General features: G+C 30.3%; 1 protein-coding gene across 1 annotated transcript; it reads right to left on the bottom strand.

Annotated features, from left to right (window-relative positions):
* Positions 1-2,600: 2,600 nt before the first annotated feature.
* LOC108910168 (glycine-rich cell wall structural protein 1.0-like) lies at positions 2,601-8,223 on the bottom strand. Its single transcript, XM_018714737.1, has 2 exons — positions 7,639-8,223; positions 2,601-3,119 (listed from the first exon to the last, which is right to left on the bottom strand). The coding sequence occupies exons 1-2, from the start codon at positions 8,210-8,212 to the stop codon at positions 2,680-2,682; spliced, it is 1,014 nt and encodes a 337-aa protein (XP_018570253.1). The 5' UTR covers positions 8,213-8,223; the 3' UTR covers positions 2,601-2,679.
* Positions 8,224-22,344: the final 14,121 nt, after the last annotated feature.

Raw genomic sequence — 22,344 nt, 5'->3', positions numbered from 1 at the left:
TCATCCGAAACAACCAAAATCTGCAGTCTAAATCTTAACGAAGCTAGAAATGTCACGTAGGACATACAGAAAAATCGACCTTGGTCGTTAAAACGTCTGGTATGCGGAAAATTATGATATTTCATGTAATTTTCTACGTCCTCAAAATAATGTGTTTATTAAATTGAATCGTTACAAGCCGTATGAATTGCGTTTCAGCGTTGAAAAAAGGTAAAACGGAAGCAAAAATTATTGCGTTATTAAAGACAAAAACCTTAGGAGCAAATGCGAAGTTACAAGGCGGCTATTGGTCTGTGACGAGAACTGAATCACGAAGAATGAAAATGTTGGATGGAAATAAAGTAGAATGTAATATTAGTGGCAAAAGGTGCATACTTGACATAAAAAAAAAATAATTTCCATGAATCAAATTTATTATATTGCTTTGTAGGACTTTTATATCTGGTTTTGGGATTATATTATATTTATATAAACAGGGTGTTTCAGGATTCAGTCGACAAACTTTAAGGCAAAAAAATCAAGTATAAATTTTTTTCCAGAGACGCTTCATTTTCGAAATATAGGGCGTTTTTTTTAAAAAATTCAAATTTTTTAAATAATTTCTAAATGAAGAAGGCTATTTAAGCCAAATTTGGCATAACACAACTTCTTATAAGATACCATTTTTCCATAGAAGTAGAAGTCCCGCATGCAACCAGTGGCGGAGTTATAGAGACTCAAACTCATTAAATTATAAAAAAAATTAATACGGCCCTACTGAAAATAAAAAATGATGCTGTTTTTAGATAGAACAGTTTGTTATTGACAAAAAGTGTACATTCACTTTTTTCCTAACTCTTATAGTTTCATGGCAAAATTGATTTTTCGGAAGGGTGCTTTTGGATACTGTTGATAAACTTTAGGAAGACGTTCCTCATAAAACCTAAAAAATATAGTACCTATTAAAATTGGTCTTAGTCTCGAGTATATGCGAGTCAAATAAGCCTTTTTGTCTCCCCTGAAACCATTAAGTTTGTCGACTTAATCCTGAACCACCCTGTATATCGGAGTTATACCAATTGTAATATCATATCAGAGGATAGTGTAAAATATTATTTATTATTTAAAGTTATAGTGATTCTGGTTGACAAAATTGCGAATGTATCAAAGTAATATGATTCAATGAAGATTGTGATTGTGAAAAAAATAATATGGAAATGAATGCTATATTCAAGTACAATCACTTTTCAGCACCTACATAAAAAGCTATTTCAATTTAACAATATATAGGAAGAGATTTTATTGAAACAAAAAATTAAAGCAAAAGGAAATGTGTAACAAATTATTTTTTATACCACCAATCACTAGGTACCTTGATGTTTTAATCGAAGTAACTCTCTTAAAACAGTCAAAATAATGGTAAATGCGATTTAGCTAGGTTTGTGTTCTTTTTATTTCTACACTATTTCTGATGCTATTAAAAAAATTTTAAGTAGTGGTGCTCTTCTGGACAAGCTGTGATACTTACGTCGCCATTCATTATTTTAAGTCAATTTGAATATCGTCTACACGAATTCAAGGTTAATAACAGGGGATTAGTTCCGCGGTTGTTTTAGGAACATTGGGAAATATTTTCTTGTGTTATATTGTTGCATTTGTAGACAGTATAGACGTTAATGAATAATAAAGTGTTAACTGTGGCGCCATCTGTTGCAACGATTTCAAACATTTTTCAACGAAATTATACCAACTGCTTAAAGTGCTTTATTTCTATTTTTAGAAATGTTTTATTCTGAATAAAAAAGGTCACAGGTGGTTTATACTCAACACACTTTATTTCTTCTTTATTTTAATCTACAATTTTTTCGTTACGGTTTATACGGGTTAAAATTTCTGGATCGTGATAAAACAGCATTCTGGACACAAAAAAAAAATTATGAGATTAGTAAAGGCGTTGCAATACATCCTACTACCTACCTATTTCCATCTTTTCAAAGGTGTTATCAATTTAATTTTACAAACGCACGTAATTAGAAAAGAATTTCTGAAGACTAGTAAATATTACAGTCCGTAGATCTAATTGTAATGAAGATCTAATTGTAATGAAGTTCAATAACACTGAATTAGATTGAAACTACTTTTTTCCATTTCGCAAAGTAAAATATCTTCAGGAAAACTATTACTTGTCTCTACAATTATTTTTACCGACTTTAAAATTTGAATATAGGCCTGCTGGATGTTTCGGACTTTTGTTAATATGATTTTTCAATAAAAAATGCCTTGTATTTGAAAAGGAAAGGTTTGTTCATAGATTAAATTCCATTGAATTTAATGAAGCTTTTCATTTCTTGAAACAAATTGTACTAATTCAGACAAAAACTAAAAAAAAATTATAAATCTGCTTATAGTTGTAAGTGGGCACTCTGTATATACGATTACTTATAAACTAAAGAAGTAGATATATTCGAAATTCATTTTTCTTTATTTTTAAAAAAAAAAAAGTACAATTAAGAGTAATTCAATATCACTATCACTGCCAAGATAACTCAAGCAACTGATCATTTATTTAAACGCTTCCTTTCCTAGGATTTAAATAATACTCGTGGTAACAACTCGCTAAACATAAAAAAAATAAATATCCAGTCCGTCGTCAACACTAACACTGCTTCCAGTTCCGTTATCTCATTCTATCTTATCTCTCTAGTAATTGCGAAAAGGCACAACGAAGGGATGGTGTTTGTAGAACTTGCTGGACTCTTGGTGACCCAAAAGGCTCTGCTCGTCAGCGCCCTTCTTCAAGGCGTACAACTGAGCGTTCTCCCCGTACTTATTTTCTCCGTATTTACCTTCGTTGCCTTTGGCGTTGTCGTTCAGGTATTTGTTCTCGTAGAAACCTTCCTTCTTGGCTTCTCCGGACTTATACTTGCCTTCCTGGGCTTCTCCTTTAAAGGCTGAAGCCGCTTTTTCACCGAAACTACCCGCTTCACCCTTGAAGGCGTAGTTGCCACCTTCGTCGTGTTCCTCGTCGTAGAACTCCTCGGTCTTGCCGGATTCGTCCTTGTGGTGGAAGTTCTTGAAGCCCTTGATCTTGTGGCCCTTCTTGTGGCCCTGTTTCGCGGTTTGCTGGGCCTCGTTCTGACCTGGAATCATTTTTCAGCAAATAAGTAATTGACGTATGATGAAAGAGATAATTTAAATATTTATTAAGTAAGGAAGTAATGAAGTTAGAATTCTCCAAATGATGCATAGAACTGTCAAAAGGGCAAGCGTATCAACTAATTGGAACGTTGCCAAGTCATGCGTCAAGAAAATTATTTAGTTTCATACTGCAGAATGAACCTAACCTAAGTTTTGTGACGGATATTTACTAAAATATCAATCTAATATGAAAAAATGAGAAAGATGATTTGGACTAAGAAATTTTATTCTAAAAAAATTAACCCCCATCCTCGGCCTTTTAAGCCTTCTTGAATTAGTGCCATGATCCTTTAGCCTAATTAGACTGTACATAAAAGAAAAGTAAAAACAAACAAGGCAAGGACTAAATGCGGCTAATCGAAAAGGTTTTGTTGACATTGCCCTTGAAACAGACGCGTAACTTTCTCTTAAAAAAACAATTGCAATTACCATAATTCATCCTGGAGAACCTATTATTATTCTTTCTATCCGGAAGTGAGATAATGGAAAATAAAACATTTTGACCTTGTTTACAAACCGAAGAAAATTTCATCTGAATGTAACTAATAAATTTATTGTTTTTAATCTGAAAGTTAAAGCGAAGTTTAGTGTTGCTCAATCCCTTTTTCATTATAATAACCTTGTTTCTGTTCATTCCATTCGAGATGTCGAGTTTCCAGAAGTTTCCAAAATTCAATGTAACAATCAACGATGTGTAGATATGTTTAACTTTTGAGCTCTTAGAATTATTTGTTATTCAGATGGAAAATTTCGTGTTTACAATAGTTTAAATAACTGGATTAATCTACCGCTTACAAATAATTAGAAAAATGTTTTTAGTTGTGGATGAAAATGTTTTTTCAATTAGTTTTTATAATTAAAAACAAAAGCTAGAGAAAATAGAAATTTATACAAAACTAAATACACTGTGTCGTATTCGGAAAATTGAAGAAAATATATCCAATATGTAATTTGTAGAATTAGACATGCCAATAGAAAACACAAGCATTGAACATTTCGCACATTTGCAGCATTTGTGTTATGAAAATTTTAATGAATTTTCTAAATATCCCAACACCGTATTGAGATTCAAATCGAATAATGCCACCGTAGAATTTACGGTGAATTTGAATGTAAGGGGTGTTTCTTTGAAAACAATACTTTTGTTATTTTTTTGATATCCAGTATTTGAAGATTTTTTGCATCTAGAATAATAACAGAGAATTTGAGACACCCTATATAATATATAGGGTGTCTCAAATTCGATAGTATGGGCCTACCGTGAGGATACAAAAAATTTAAATAAAATTTGAGTGTCATTTAATTGTGTATAATTGTGTAATTGAGTGTAATTTATAAATTATAATTATATTTTTTCCAGAAACAAACCCAATTTTTTTCCCTTTTAAAAAGCTCTCTTTTTTCTAATAAACTTTTATTAGAGAAATTTGTCTGTTTTATTTGAGACCCTAGGACGACATTATTTATAACTTCTAAATGAGAAGTAATACAGAAAAATTTTTCCAATAAAAATTTATTATTTTTTCATATATTTAAATTAAATATAATATATTGTATTATTCAATGCATATAAGAAATATATTTATAGAACTATTATTATGAATGACTATTTTGGTGTGTGTATTTATGATAATAAAAAATGTAAACAAATTATACTACCTACAGTACAAAAAAACAGTAAGTATCATTTATAAAACATTAATTTATTTTTGCTTATCTTGTTATTAAAGTTTGCATAAAAAAAAATGTGTCATTAATTACGGGAAAACAGTATGGGTGAAAAAAAATGTATAACCCACCTTATTTGTTTACGTTTTTTAAACAAACAATCCCATCTATAAAATTAAATCTCAGAAACTCATATCTTTGAAAATTGTTGTTATTGCAAGCCGTTTATTCATTTGTTCACTTTCCTTTAGTTAATTTTGGATGTTTTGTGTCTAAACTTCTATTAAAAATGAACTCAGTTAATTAAAGCAGATTTACCGTCCCCATATCTTGCATGAACACACGACCGGATACTTCGGTCACACCCCGTAGAATAGTTCAATTAATTAGAGCGAAACAATTTTCGTAGACGTCCTGTATCAAATCTTAAAATCCACTGGAAAAACCAATGCCGGCGCGTGGTTGCAAAAAAGCCAGCCGTGTCTTATTGAAGTGGCATTGGTAACAATAAAAACAAGCATTTTGCGGTTTGGCTTCTTGGAGTTATGATCTATTAGTTGCTGTCTATGCCTCACATTGGTGCCGTGGTGGATACTTTTATCCTTAATGCATGGTTTATTGCATCATAACCTTGGTTTGTGTATATTAATAATAATAATGTATCTCATAAACTAACACTCAGAAAAATGATTTTTTTTCAAAGTCGCGCTTTTTTGGGATTGTTGTGCCAGGTCAAGGTCAATATTTTTAGCTTATTATTGTTGTTTAGTATATTCAGACAATCAAATATAATCAGCAATGATCGGTGCAGTTATTTTTTAATTCGTAGTGCATCGATACAGAGATAATAGGCCTAATTTTGCTATAGATCTAATAAATCTGATATAATCTAATAAAAAGTAAGTCATTCAATAATTATTTCATAAAGAAATATGAAAATTACAAAATAAATAATAGTAGACACTACAATGTAAAAACATTATAGTGTTTGCCTGAGATATTTATGATTTTGCGTATCTATACAAGGTGCAACTATCTTACTTGGTCAATGGTGGATTTTGCGATACAAATTAAAAGAAAAAGTTCCTCAACCTAAACTTGTGCTAAAAAAACGCTTCGTGTTCGAGATAATGGATATTACATTGAAAAAGCAATTGTTTTATGTTACAAAAAAAAAAGGTTAAGCAACTTTATTTTATTGGCATCTTTCAGATAAGTATATTGCAAATAGAGACTGACGTAGTAATTTTAATATCAATTTTTTTTTAAACTATTTCTGATTTGACTGTATTGTAATGTAAATAAAAAACCAAAGCTAACATGATTAGTTTTCGAAATATTTGAAAAAAAACGAAATTTTGGAAATCCGTTTTTGTTTAATTTCAGCCTTTTTTGAGGTGATATTGAAAAAAGAAGAACACTCTCATGGCAACTTTTTGCCCTGTATCGAATGGCATAATCAATTTTTATGTGTAACGTTTCGTCTCTCCAAGACCATCATCAACTTCATTTTTTTAAATACGACCCTGGAAATTTTATAACATTTTTTGCAAGCCTTCATGACGCCCAATACTGTACTGCCTCAGCCCGAACCAGATTCGGACGTTTTGTCTCAAAAAATTCGTCTTCAATGTATTCGTTCCAAATTTATTTAATTTTTTTTTAAGATTTATATGTTTCTTGAATTATACACTCGTCAAGTGTTGTTAGACCCTGTGAAATCCACCTAATTATTTAAACTGTTACCATCACACGTTACAATAAAACATTATTAAAGTACACTGTATATTTTCGTTTATTTTGATCACCCTGTATCTCAAAATCGAAGCATTTCTAAAGAACTTTTTTGTTAATTTGTTACTAATAGTTTTCCATCAAAGTTTGCCCAATCATTTTCAATAAATCCTGTATATTTTAAAACATAAACAAAATTTGCATTTTATTACTACCTACTATATTTTTTGTTCGATTGTATTTTTTATATTTTGTAATATATATTAAAGCCTTTTCCAGCAATGTTTATAAAATAAGTGGATATTTCCAAAATTGGCGAAAATAATTAGAAATATCACATAAAAGTTAATGTCAATAGAAAACACCCTGTATAAAAGTAATGGTTATTATGTATTTAACTAACCTATATCTTTTGTACTGCTAAATATTTTGCTTGTAGCTATCATAATTTGGAAATTATTAAAAATTTTAACGGAACACATTTTCGAAGAATTAAATAATGTTTTACGTTTAATCAAATTTTCCATTAAAACAATACTTCTTCTAGATCAAACCATCATTTTTTTTATTTTAATTTAGAACTAGTATTAAATCAGAATAGAGAATATGAGACAATAATATTTTGCTTATATCATTAACAAATGCCAAAACATTTTACAAACATAATAATTATTCAATCACTCTATGTATTAATGAAACAGAGTATTACTAAATAAACTACTGCTTTCATTAATTTTGAACACGCTGTATAGGAATTTTTTAAAATTTTTTCACGAAGAATTTCTTATTAAAATTTGATCAAACTATTTAGTTACATTCTTGTAGCATACAAAATAATTCAAATTTACATTTTACCATATTTTTTTTTGTATTTTTTCAGTAGTTTAGCTTATTTAGTCTGTGAATAAGAGGCATTTTGGACTTTTGGAATTTTCCTGGTGCTTTATGATAAAAAAACAATAACCTATGACAAAATATAGGTTAGTTGTAGATTCATTCGATAAAAAATCTTTGAGGAAAATTGGATACTGGAAATAAATTAAATCAATCAAATTTTACCTTCTTTGTCAAAGTGCTGTCCTCCATGGTACTCCTTCCCTTCCTCAACCAGTTTCTTGCCACCCTCCTGCTCGTTGTAATAACCAGAATCTCCTTTCACATCCTTCGCGACGACTTCTCCCTTGGAGAAGCCTTCCTCTCCATGATTGAACCCTTCACCTTTCTTTCCAAACGCCTTTTCAAAGTGCTCGTCTTCGATATTTTTCTTGCCTCCACCGAATGCGCTGTTCTCAATGGCCTGCCCTCCTCCAAAACCTCCAAATCCTGCTCCACCTCCCACATAACCTCCATGGCCAACTCCACCTATGTGCCCGATCCCGCCTCCATATCCCAAACCAGCTCCACTGCCTCCCCCGAAGCCGCCTCCGTATCCTCCACCGAAATGATTCCCATAACCTATTCCCGTGGGGTAGTATCCACCTTCAACCACGTGGTATCCGTGCAGGGGTATCGACGTCTCGGCGGTCTGCATGACATCCTCAGTCTCGTACCTGTATTTGTACAAGGGCGTTATCAGCGCGTCGTCGCAAAGGGCTGTGGCGAATGTAAGGACGAGAACTCCTAGCGTGTTCATGATTAAATCTATCTAAGCAGGCTCGTACAGAACTAAGTTGCAATTGTCACGCTTAATGTATTTATACTAGCTTTGTTTTGGTTCATTAGTTTGTGGATTAAAATAGTTCTGTTGGTGTTCTGTGGTAGGTGGGAATGCGTGTTTCGACCTTTAAGGTTGGGATTGGCAAGAGTGACGAGATTGCTGAGACTCGATGAAGGATGTTGGTCTGGTGTAATGCAGGAAGTCGGTTTGGATTCGAAATTAACCTGTTGCAGGTATTGGGGTTAAAAGGGTTGATGGTTTAATTTTATTACATCGGCTTGGCAATTTGGAGACATTTAATTTGATGGCCAATTTAGGCAGAATTTAGCTCAAGTTCTGACTGAAATTGATTAAAACTGAATAATTAAATTGAAGAATAATGTTAATAACTTGCTTCTCTGATTTATTTTTACACAGAAAAAACATTATCGTGAAAATTAAAGCTACAAGTTGTGTCAAACTTTGACACAATATTATTTGAAATTGTGACAAATTGTAGTTGATAAATAACAATATTTTTTCCGTATGGTACTGTTGAAGTATATCACTCCTGCATTTATTTTTTTCACTATATATTTTCATGATTATGATGCACGTAATAATTATTTTGATTCTCTTTAAAATAACCAAATCGTTCACACTTTACTCCTTCGCGGATTCGATTAAAATGAAAATATTTATTTTTGCTTGCTAAATATAGTGTTCCCGTACTGGGAAATTACATAACTTCGATTGTGTTTGTTTTCTGTCTAGTTTCTCAACAGCTACTTTTTATCTCTCCGGCATTTTTTAGATACAATTAACGCCTGCATTTTGTATGCAATGCTTTGACCCTGTTGGCACGTATTGTGCCATTGTTTTTAATATGATTTACTTGACGTTTTTTTTTCTGTTGTTTATTTACACCTTTTTGTTTATGTAATAATTGGTTTTTGTTTACTGCGGCAAATTTTACCTTTAATATAATCCAGTGAAGTGTCAAGTTCAGAATAAATAAAATTAGAACTGTGCATAACATAAAGTAATATTTTTTTTTAAATTAGAGGGTGTAAATAAGAAGAATTTCTAATATTTGTCGATAGGTATACGTTTGTATATGTTTGTATGTATTTGTATATCTAAGCTGTTTGTGTTTTTTTTCTTAATTACTGAGAAACCGTTTATTATTTAAAATATATAGTTTTAAAAAATTATTAGAAGGAGAATTTACAATTATGGCGAATGCGCTGGTGTTTTTGTAGAAAAGTTAATACCAGATTTTTGAAATCTGATTTCTAGTATCTAGAATCTAAATTATATGTAGTACATTTATATAAAACTAAATTTACTATAAATTTAATATAAATGTTCCTTAAAAGCTAGCAATTTCAGTTATAGTGAACAAATTCTTCCAACTATATAATTAAGTCTTATTTATTTATAAAGATTATTATTTTAATATAGGAATTGAGAAAAGTATTGACACTAGTTTTCAGTTAATTTCAGACTATGATATGTATAACATAATATAACATAATAATAATTTCGTTCGTTTATAGTAAAATATCATTCTAATTTTGTTTTATCTTTTGGTTAAAATTTTTTAAGGGCAACCTTCTCCTGAAAATATTTTTCAGTTCGAAAAACTTAATAACGGGGAGGTCAAAGCAGATAATATTTGCATCCAAAAGAAATTTATTTACTGTCACAGTTCAATAGGCTGATATTGATAAAATAAAAATAATTCGTTACTTATCGCGTTCGAATTGATTTACCGAAATTCGATTAAATAACCTTTCCAAGGGGGTCAAAGTCAACGTTGATTTAAGAATGTTTAAAAATCAGAATACTTTAGGAATTCGATACTTAAATCAAAATTAAGAACAAAAATTCGGCAATTGGTAAAGAAATCCGAGAAATACTGTTACTACTCCTCGAAAAACGAGATATTTTTGAGTTATTTTTTACAATTTAAAATAAGTATCGTAGTTAGAAAATAACTCAGGAATAAGGAACTTTTTGTTAGAAAAACGATTTTAAATTGTAAATAAAATCATTGGCGTACCAATATTAAAATTTTTAAGGGTTTCTATGTCTCATATATTTCAAAACACTTGCGTCAATGGATTATGATGATTATATTGTATTTCAGTTACTTCATACAGAAAAAATACAATGATTTTCTTTGTGAAATTATTAGTTACGACATTATTTTCAATTTATTCAAATATTATTTTAAATTTAAAAAATAGTAACCCAAAACTGCCTCGTTTTTCGAAAAAAATGGAAGTCATATTTTTTTAGAAATATGTAAACGGAATTAAATGCAGAACACAGAACTCTTATTACCTCCGCCACTGGTGAAGAGATTTGTATACTAACTTAATGAATTATATCCTATATAATCTTATAATTTGTCGACGTTTCATCAATCATCCAAACATCCAAACATCCTCAGATATATTTCAGATAATGTAATATTTTTTCTAATTTCAATACCTCATTCCAATTGTCTCTTTTATCATCTGGTAGAGTTTCCCTGTATAGTGGATAGATATTCTAGCCTGCGAGGGAAAGGCAGGGTAAAAAATTGATAAAATTAGTAAAAACAATTATGAGAAATATTAAGACAAAAATTTAAAACCAAAGTTTTTAGATACATAACCTGTTATTGTTTATGAGGCTTGTTCCACTGATTAAATAATATTCCTTTTCGTTTAAGTTGCTATTAATATTTAAATTAAAGTGAAAGTGTAAGCTATAGAATTAATCAATTATTATTAGAGAACATTGACTGTTACATAATTTTGAATCCCATCAACTATCAAATTCAACATCAACATCAACATCAAATCAACGTCAACATCAATATCAACATCAAAATTAATATCAATATGAATAGCGATATCAATGTCAATATCAATATCGATATTAATGTCAATATAAATATCAACATCAACATCAATATGAATATCAACTTCAATATTAACGTCAATATCAATATCAATATCAACATTAACATCAACATCAACTTCAGTGTTAACGTCTATATCAATATCTATCAATATCAATGTAAATATCAATATCAACATCAATTTCAGTGTCAATGTCAATATCAATGTCAGTAGTCCTATTTTATTTAACAGTCAGTGTATGAAATAAAATACTTTCGACGCTAGTTGGAATGTAAAACTTTTAAGTTTGGAGGCTAATTCGAAGTGCAAAGCAATGATGTTTGGCATTCGCACAGTGTATGAATAATTATTTGTTTATATGCTTTAATCAGCGTTGACTGGACCGAAACCACATAAATAATTAATTTTATATGGAAAACGCCTTATTTGCATTAATTTAAGAACAACAAAACAGTACTTATTTACAGAATTAGTTTTTTGTAATGAATAAATAAAGTATAATAGAATTAAATTCCGGTTATTGCTTAACAATCAGTAACTTCATATAACAATGGTTCCTTGTTTGTAAAATCCACTAATGGATAAGATTTAGCTTAAGAAGATATGTTTAAAATATTTTTTACAATACAATTGTTGTAATATACAAGTTTTAAGTTTCTCAACAAACAAAGTAGTTAAATGTAGTTTCCTAACAATTCATTGTAGTTACAAAAAAAGAAAGTACAAAGGAAAATCTCGTTTCTTCCCTTTTAATGTCCTTCACGAGTTAAAATGTCGAGCACTTCTGGAAAATACCATAATTGTAAACAGTCGTTTTTCAATAGTTTAGCTTCGATTAGCCTTTTTAAGTAATTATTCTATGACTTGCATTTTACGTTTTACAAAGTAACCGCAAGCAAAAGAAACCGTCTTTGAGTGGACTTGGAATAAAATTAGAATACTACAACAGGCCGAGCGTGCGTCATTTGGTTAATGGACAAAAGTAAAATAAGTTTATGTTATGTAAAAATATGATTATATCGAACATACACAGACAAATTCATTTAATTCAAACTGACAACAAATAGCTTTAAACAAACACACAAAATCAATCAAATTCTTAGTAGAAATGAAAGTAAATAATAATTCTTCAATGCTTGGAAAGAAATACACAGAAAAAAATACCTGGTTACCCAATTTTTTTTAATGGGACGTTCTATATTTTATAGTTTAAAATATTTTTGACAACTATATTATAATCATTTTTGTTGATAACTTCATCCTTCATTGAAAGCACAAAACCGGAAATAGTAGATAAATCCCATTGTGTAATTATTATTAACTCTAAATACTTTACAAGGTCTAAGTCTTAATAAAGAAAGTCTAGATAGGAACCAAACTTTAAGAATGGACAAATCAAATTGGTGTTTATTGAAGCAGAGCGAAGTGTGAGGTTCTGCTAAAACGCTTTATATATAACATTTATTAAAACATTTTAGATTATATTTCCAGCTCAGTCACATTTATGGTAATGTTACGATGATTAACATTATCTAAATTCTGTTCCACTGACTACTAGGACATTTAGCGTTGAATGCACCACGGGTGTTATAGGATAATAATGTCATCGTTGACATACTATCGACCACGGCCCATAATTATCCATATTATATTATCGCAATAACATAATATTAGGTGTTTATATACGTTTTGGGTTAATTACTTCTAAAAACACATATTTTTTTAGCTCAATCTCGCCCGTGTTGTGGTGCAAGACAAATATTTCAATTCTAATTACTTCTGGTGCCTGTATATTTGAGCACAAAGCAGGATGCATACGAACTAAAAATTTACTTTTGTTAAGTTATTAAAAGAATAGAAACTTGGTTAAAAATAAGTAAAGTTACTCTTTGTTATGAAAAATCGTTCCTGTTTTAAATTTTGATTTCCGCAACGTTTTACTTCATATAAAACGACTGAATAAAGTCACATTCCTCTCAATACATCCGTCTGTTTGTCCTTATTTAATTTATTGTAAACGAAAAAGTTTTGTTTGTTCCAATGACTCAGTACGAAGTTTGAACGAAAAACAGGATACAATGAGACAAATTTTCACATTTTAAAATTATAAAAAAAATAATAGTAATACGGGAAGTCCAAGCACAACTAACAATTTTTTTTAATAATGATTCACAGCACCTGTTAGTCTGTATTGACTGGATTTTGTTAAACTTTATCCTTCAGTAGACACCAAACCACAAATTTAGACAAATGAATCATTACAATTTTTCTTAAGCAGTTCTTTTACACTAACCCAGTGTTTTAATAAAATAATTTATGAAATATGTATCAATTATGTCTTTACTATATACAAATCGAATCATTAATAATATTCTCAACCCTAGCTTAGTTTATCCTAGGACAATACAGGGTATTTTTCATCTTCAGGCATTGTTAAAGCCTAATAAATATTAAAATTGAAATAGAAATAATTTAGAGGGGTGTCCTGGTTCCTGGATCCACATTGTATGTATAAACACACAGGCATTTAATTTTTAAAATATGGTTGAGGAATTTCAGAGGGGAAATAACGAAAATATAAATTAAGTGGCTGCAAAACGATACGACCCTCGTAAAATCCAATGTAACATCAGTAAAGTAGAAAGAAACATTAAGAGAATAATATATTTTGCAGGCGCTTTTCCGTTTAATATATTTTAAGCCATTACAAAGTGTATACCCAATAGCGCTGGTTCAGGACGTTCTCCTTTAATACTAAGGCACGTGGAGAAAATAGGCCAGCAGCTTGGTCACTATCATTAAATATTTATTTGATTCTGAACTTTCGGGTAGTCCAATACAGGGAAGCTTTTGTTTCAGTTAAGAGCCAAAGAAAAAATTTAATAAGCTAATAAAACCTGATGTAAGGTCCCTACTTATGTTAAATAAGGTCTTCTTCATGCTATCTTGAATCGAAATTTCTAATAGGTAACAGAAATTGACACAGTATTTGCCAACTTTTAATAAATCAAAAAAAAAAAACATTTATTAAATAAGAGCTTCAGGTTTAGTAAACCATATAATTAAATTCGTGGGAGTTTTAGTATTTAGACAAAGTTCCAAATTTTTCGTTCTCTTTTCCAATTTTTCGTAGGGAAAAACCTTTTTTACCCGACTTCCAAATAAGGAACATTTAAATGTGAAGCACAGGTTTTTGTCACATGGATATCCTGACAGCAAATCTGCTGCTTGCCTATATCGTCCTTTCCCCCTCACGCAGGATTGCAAGTTCTCTCCACCCATGGTCCTTGTAAGTTCCGAAAGGGTAGAATAGGAGGGAGAAGATTCCCGAGGGTATCAGGAGAGCATACCAGCGAGGAGTCGTTTAGCGAAAGTGTTTTCTTGGGGGAAAATGTGAAATGCTACTTGGTCAGTAGCTGCGTAGTTAGGATTTGTTTCCTGAAGTACAATTCTATAATTACAATTTTGTTTATTGTGCAATTTTATTGAAAAGATTAGAAATAGAAACTTATAGTATTGGCAATTTTATCAAGTCTTTATTTTATTGTCATGTACGGGGTTCCTCAAGGATCAGTTCTAGGCCCGTTGTTATTCAATATTTTCCTTGTTGTCCTTTGGTGTAAAATATGCAAGACATTAATTTTTTATCAGAATAAAGTAAATTATGTTTTTATTTACAGCACAAATAGCGTACATCTTCATAAACCAGATATTACAGATTTAGGTGTTTATTTCGACCTCGAGTTAAATTTCGGTCTCATATAAATAAAATAATTTCCACTTCTGTTATGTTTTTTAATTAAAACATTCAAAATTGCTACGCCAACTAATTTTTTTTAACTTCTGAAGGTTAAGTTGTATTTAAAATTGCATTTTTAACAAAAAAATATATATTTTTTTGTAAGACATATAATTTCGGATTTTTTTTCGACATATTCAGGTTGTCGCATAGTTATTTTAAATTTAAAAAAATAAAAACTCAAAATATAGAACCAACCAATTTTCAAAATATTCTGTGGCGTTATAGAATTCGTCATTAGTCCAAATTTCATCAATCTACATCAATTACTTTAAGAGATATTTAAATAATTAATATATTTTTTTATTGATTTGTGATGGTCACCATTAAGAAGCACTAGCATCACTGAGCATACTGTATCATTAACACCCTATTACGTTGTCTTCATTTTACAAGTTTTATGTTCATATAACTACCTATTCAGCTGAACGCCACTGGAGATCAAAAATCCTTCAGATTCCTGGGACGCCTTTCCATAAAACGATAGGGACAGGTAGGGAGAGGAATCCCGATGGAATAAGGATAGCAGGAGTGTTGAGGGATGTTTGGATGTCTCGTTCTTATGGATGTTGGCGAAAATACTGATTTTCGCTTGTTTTTACCTCCTCTGTTCCTCCGGAACAAATGCGGGCTATTCGAAATTGAACAGAGCCGTATTTTGTGTGATTTTTAAAGCTAGAAATGAGGGAAAAAATGATGCTCTAGTCCATTAGGATCTCTGCTTAATGCAGTCAGCGAGAAGGAATATTTTTCTAAATCACTTTTCACTAAACATTTATCTGATTCTTCTTTTTTGAACACGACGAACGGTTTACATAATTGAACGAATTGAGTCTAAATATACACTGACAATATGTACATACTTTTTTAAAGCTTTTTAAAAATATATCTTATATTCGCGTCACTTTTACTCCTTCCTCTTTCTAAAAATTGAAACAAAGACGTTCTCGGCCCAAAATCTTGTTTATGTCCACACTCTGGAATGTGTGATGGTATATTTTGGAAAGCCAACATGGTGACGCCACATTGGCAACAAGGGACTGAAAAATAACTTTGAATTTAGTAAAATAAGGTACTTATTCGTCTATAAATAGTCAGAAACAATTATTACAATTATTAACTAATTTTGAGTCTAGAATATACTTACAAATTTTTTAACTTTATATACCTAGATTTTAGGTTTCCCTTAAAAATACTTAATAAATTGAGACAAGTGTCATATCCTACGTGAATACAACAATAAAGCGCTCTTTCTTCATTAATTTTTAGCACACTGTAAATCGAAAACGAAATTTTTCTTTGGGCACGCTTTTATATGAATATATAATTTATATATTTTATATTTTTTTGCTGTTAATTTGTTACATATAATTCGCTGTTAAAGTTTGGTCAAGCACATTAATGTACTATACAAAAAAAAACATTTCTTTACATATTTTATTTGGAAAATTACTAATATTAGAATATTATTCATGTCTATGAGTATTTTTGAGATGAATAAAGTTTTAAATCTATTCTCTGCAAATAATAATCCATATTCTAAAAGATCTGGGAGAAGCTGTTAGAAAGCTAACAGCAATAACTGGGCAACTAGGGGAAAACTTCAGACTTAGGCCGGATTTTTTTTCACCTCCTGACAAATGTGTCTCCCAGATAAATATGTACCTGTCGGCCCTTAGTCGATATACTTAACTTCTTTTCCTTGAACTTTTCCAACGTATTTTATCCTGAACTTAGCGCAGCACCAGGGAATCCCAACTTATTGGATCAAATCCTGTTTCTACTAGGAGATCATACATTGACGAAAGTACACCGGTCCTACGATGACTTGAGGGTAGATGGGGAATATAATTTTTATAAGGAATAGAGTATATGACATTGGACCAATATTTCATCCAGGACGAAGAATGTTTATTCTTAATTTATGAAAATATAGAGAGATTGTAGAATCTGCAACGAAATAAAACAAAAATCAATTTGCAATACAATAAACACAACTAATATTGGAATATTGTTAATAAAGTGATAACACGTAATAAAATTAGGGAACATAATGTAAGTCATAAGCATTTATTTGATTGTTACATGAAAAACTGCTCTGAGAACTTAATCGAAAAACTTAAGATAGTTTTAATCAAATCGTTACAGGAAATATTTTAAAATCTTTTTTTATATCACAAGAAACTAAAAAAAATTATAAAGAATTGTTAATAAAATATTGACGAATGCATAACTCTATATGCTTTGGAGCTAATTAAAAAAATACATATTTCCATTATATATCAAAAATGGATAAAACATTATAAAAAATGATAAATAATATTTGATTCAATTCTTTATGGATAAATCGTCTTTATGATCAAGTTTGTTTTGATTTATATTCAGTTGAAACCAAGAATTGCTTGATACATAAAATATTATGTCTTGCTTATAATTTTCTCAAGCCATAATCTCGTATATTTATACAAAATAAATTAAATTTCCGCTTGTTAGTTTTTAGTATATTATCGAAAATTGCCAGTCACACTTATAAACAAATATTTTCTTTTCTCACTTACCTTAAGACGCCCTTGACATTTCAATTTGCATGTGTATGTTAGCGAGACCTGAACGACATTTCTATTAAGTTTGAATGATCGCTTTCCAATAATTTTCAGTTCAGATCTATTTCAATAATTTTTAATAAATACACATTACAAAAGATAAATATACAGGGTGAAGTAGTAAGTGAAGTAATTTGAAATTGGGCACATGTATTTATGTAAACATTGTCCAAAATCTGAGGCCTTTTCCTAAAACTTACATGCTCCATAATGAGGCTTTTTTCGAAAAACATAAGAGAGTAGTAATTTGTAGAAAATTGAAAGGCGGTTCCGAAAATATCATGGCTGTTACCGTAAAGCAATGGCGTACTATTTTATTTAGAAAAATATGCCACCGATACCCTGTACCTCCGCCACTGGAGCATGTGCATTTTAGGAAAGCTCAGATTTTGGACAATGTTTCCATAAATACATGTGCCCAATTTCAAATTATTTCACTTACTAGTTTTTAAATTATTTAAAAAAATTTTTAAAATATTTATTGAAGTTTAACACCCTGTATCTTTTTAATAAAGCGTCCTAGATAAAAACTTTATAGGAAAGACTCCCCTTAAAATTCACCAAAGAATACGAGGTTTCATTTTTGGTCACCATTTATGAATCACCCAGTATATTATAAAATATTTGAACTTTTAGTGGATTTTTATCAATTACGTATCATTAACTAAGAATCTAAAACCATTATTATTTACAGCACATGTTAAGTTAATACAAAAATAGTTATTTGTATTTTTAACGAAAATTCATTGAAATGAGATTTAGATAACTGCTAATCTTTGAACTGTAAGTATTAATTAGGTAATATAAATTATTAATCAGATATGGAATAAAAAAAAGATAAAAAAATAATTAAATACTCATAGAAAGTACATATTGTGAAACCCGATTATATTGTTCTAATGATTATACGCGAAACGAAAAGCATGATATAAACATATACGCTTACAAAATTTTATATCGAGCTGTAATAATATTTTCATACTATCCTCTAAAAATTCTAAACTAGAAACAAATTTTAAGAAAGAATCTGTAATTGATAACACATTAGGTACCGAAAGCCCTTTTTTTATATAAAAATGGCGCTTTAAAATGCATAAAAAAACTGAATTTGTTTTAAAAATGTTCATTTGGTTTATGTCAGTATTACAAGTGATTTTGAGAAAATACGAATTTGTACAATTTCTCTTAATAAACATACAATGACCTGAAGAACAATATAATTATATTAATTTTTAAGTGCAAGAAGGAAGAAATACAATTTATGTATAATTTTTAAAAGAACTTTTTTCTAAAAGATGTACAGGGTGATTTCACTTTAATTCAAAAACTGCAGGAATAAATTAGTTGCCAAAAAATTAAGTAGAGTTTGCTCTATAGACTTTTTTCCTGGGGGGCGTGGTATTCGAGATACAGGGTGTTCAAGTCAAGTGTCCAAAAAATATATATATTTTCGATCGTATCTTCACATTGCTCTGCACGATTTGAATACATTTTGTTACAGCGTATTCACGTAATTAGACCTTTTATTGAATGCAATATCAACCTCATGGCATTAACCAGTGGTGTGCTACTGAAGGTGCCGCTCAGTTTTCCCAAGAAAAAAATACGCCACTGGCAATTTTTTGTAGAAATAATCTTAATGATGATCTCGTTTTAATATTGTAACTAGCTCACAACACCTAGTGCAACACCTAGGATCGTTCGTCGTAAGTTTAATCAACGAGACATAGGCCCGTTTGGGACTTATTGATGGTCCTCATCATTATGTCGTTAGAACGATCCAGCTGCTTTAGTGTCCTTACTCACAAGGAGATGTGTATACACAGAGCGTAAGTGTTGGCTCCATCTATCGTGCTACTTCCCACCTACGACATTCTGTGACCTACAATTTTCTTTCAAGAAAACATAAGTTTTATTATGATATGTTACATTTGTCTTGAATAATTCCTACATTGATACTCAATTTTAAATATATTTTAGGGAACTCGTAGTTTTGAGACAAATATGTTTGCAGTTTATCATAAACTTTAAGAGATATTGTAGCTAAATTCCGAGATAATAAATTTCAAAACTATAAAAGATTTAAATTAAATTTACAAATAATATAAGTTCTAAGAAAAATTATAGATTACAGCAAATATTTCACATAGTTTGACGAAGTATACACTTGAATAGAATAAAATAACATTTACGGCAAATAATTCGATTTAAAACTATCTGCTCATCTTTTCAAAAGCCACAAATACGAAAATTTTAAACATTCAGTAAATTTTGTTGCATATATTTTATACAAATTCTACAGAAAAGTTACAAGTTTTAAAAAAATATAAACTGTTTTAGAAATATGCCTACAGTTCTGTATGTATACACTTTAATAATTTCATAAATTACAAACGCAACTGAACAATTCATAAACAGGCCCTTTCCTCTCCCGAATCAATTCCCAGGACTGGAGACGACTCTGGTCCTGCACTCTCCTGCTCCTGCCGTTGCAGGATTCCAGCGGGCCAATGGAACAGGCGCCCTTAGTTTAGTGTGGTCGATCGACAAGAACGCGGCGCACCCTCTTAGTTCAGTTAGTTCATTCTCTAGGCATTTTTATGTTCCTTAAACGAAACTAAAGCATTTTTTTTACTCATCACAACATAGTGTTAGTCTAGTCGACAGTGTACAGACCTGTAATCCTGGGAAGAATGTCGGTATCCGAAGAGGAAAGGGACGAGTAAGTGTCGATAGGCGTGCTAGTATCTGCATGAATCCCGTTTTTATTATTTAGGTACAGTTAAAACCGAAAGATTACACGCGTATGGATTTTTTTAGCACACATACCTACACACGCAGAGATATCGATTTGACTCTGTCAGGTGTTCATTTGTTTCGTTTAAATTTATACAGCAACAAAAGAATATAAGGTTTTGAACCATCGCAAATTGTTCCCTGTTTAGCAATCAAGTATATATTTTATCGGTAAGTAATAACGTGATTTTAATCCTTTGAGAATTCCGAACAGCAGGCCAATCAGTGAGGCACACCCTCTACATATAGTTGCCATGGCAACTGATTATAGAACAACAGGATGGAGTGCCAACCTAGATTTCAGTCTGCCTCGACATGTGGCTTTGTTGAAATTTCCACAATGCTGTTGGTTATGCAATGTTGCAAAGTTTTTTGTGACTTTTGTCCAAGCGTGTTGCAGACACAGAACGTTAAAAGATTTCTCGTCGCCTTTAATTCTACCGCGGAAATATGTTCTTGCACTTTTGCTTCGTTTTTCCTTTTTGTTAAACTGGGAAAATACATTTAACCAGTCTCGAGACTTATAATAAAAAGAATCAAAGAAATTTTGTTATTATAGGCGTCTTCTTTGCGATCTGATCCTTATAAAAATGTTCCTTTTTTTTTCATTTTCTTTGTAGCTCTACATTATTACCACCGCACGGAAGTTATCTTTCATGTCCAGGCCAGGTTTTTTTGACGGCAAATTTCTATGTCTCTTCCAGACATATTTCACGAGCGTCTATTTAATTTTAGAAAGACAGGTTTCAATTTCATCTCAGTAAATATAATAGAGAGCATTGTTAGTATTTTGGATTAGTAAGGTCTGTTCCAGATGTTGATGTTAATTAAATTTCAGTGTTCTGATTTCATCTAAGAAGTCATAATCATTTTTCAGGAAATGGAAATTGAATGTCTGAAAACATTTTTACTTTAGAACGAAGCAAATGTCCGGGGTCTGTTCAGAAAATAACCGAACTTTATTTCTTTAAACTTTATTATTAATTTTATACACTGTGGTTTTCAATACGTAATGACATAAAATACTGCTCTAATCAACTTAAAATACTAGTCAAAGAATTTCTGAATTAAGAAACGAAGAAAAATTTTAAAATATTCTTAATTATGTGAAAAATATGACTGGACTACTAAGTAAACGGGGCAAAACTTGCAAAGAATTAGAAATATTTTGGAAATATATTTCCCCTTAATTAAGTACTTACTCGTTTTGGGAATATGATTTAAATTTTTTGCTTCAATAGACTCCTCAAAATTTCCCAAATATGCAAACAAATTTCCCCAAAAATCGTTTGAATGTTTATTACAAATGTATGCAAACGTTTTCGAAATAGATAGGTTGAAAAACGAACTTAATATTTTGTACAGAGACGAACAATTTTGTAATTTAGAAGTTCAAAAAACAATATAAATATACAAGGAATTTAAAACGGTATTTTCGGAAACATATAAATTATTTTGCCCAGTTTTAACAATTCCTGCAACAAGTGTCTCGGTAGGAAGAAACTTTTTGTGACTGAAGCGCATTAAGACAACGTAATGATGAAATTAATTTCAATGGTTTGACAAATTCTGAATTACAAATGAGTTAACTCAAATGTGATTCACTATTTCTTTAGTTTCTTTCATCCTACTTATACATCGAATCTAAAACCTCGATTTTGACACTAAAATATATTTATTATAAATATTCCCGCATAGAATATATATTTTTAGTTGAGAAGTTACTTACTTAACCTTGGTAATACGAATATGTAAGAAACTGTAACATATTAACAGGATCAAAGTGACTACTACTTTCATATATTCCGTGAAAAATATTTTTAAACATGTTTATATATACGAAAATATTAACTATCATAAACTGAGTTACTAATAATAAAGTTTATTATTAAACACATATAGTCTCATAAAATTTTCCACATTTATTAAAACATTTAAATTTTTATGCATTATTTTATCTCAATAAAAACATTTTGGTATTTTGTTATAACACATTATTACTACATACACGTTTTT

The sequence above is a fragment of the Anoplophora glabripennis genome, unplaced genomic scaffold (genome assembly GCF_000390285.2).
Source record: "Anoplophora glabripennis isolate ALB-LARVAE unplaced genomic scaffold, Agla_2.0 scaffold1, whole genome shotgun sequence".
NCBI classification, from domain to species: domain Eukaryota; kingdom Metazoa; phylum Arthropoda; class Insecta; order Coleoptera; family Cerambycidae; genus Anoplophora; species Anoplophora glabripennis.
The sequence above is the reverse complement of the archived record's forward strand: the minus strand, read 5'-3'. Positions and strand labels throughout refer to the sequence as shown.

What these genes read in the sequence shown, in the direction of transcription:
- LOC108910168 (XM_018714737.1), bottom strand. Translation starts at nt 8,212, where the DNA reads ATGAACACGCTAGGAGTTCTCGTCCTTACATTCGCCACAGCCCTTTGC. An exon ending in ACAGCACTTTGACAAAGAAG is followed by an intron (nt 3,120 to 7,638) that starts GTAAAATTTGAT and finishes AAATGATTCCAG; the next exon opens with GTCAGAACGAGGCCCAGCAA.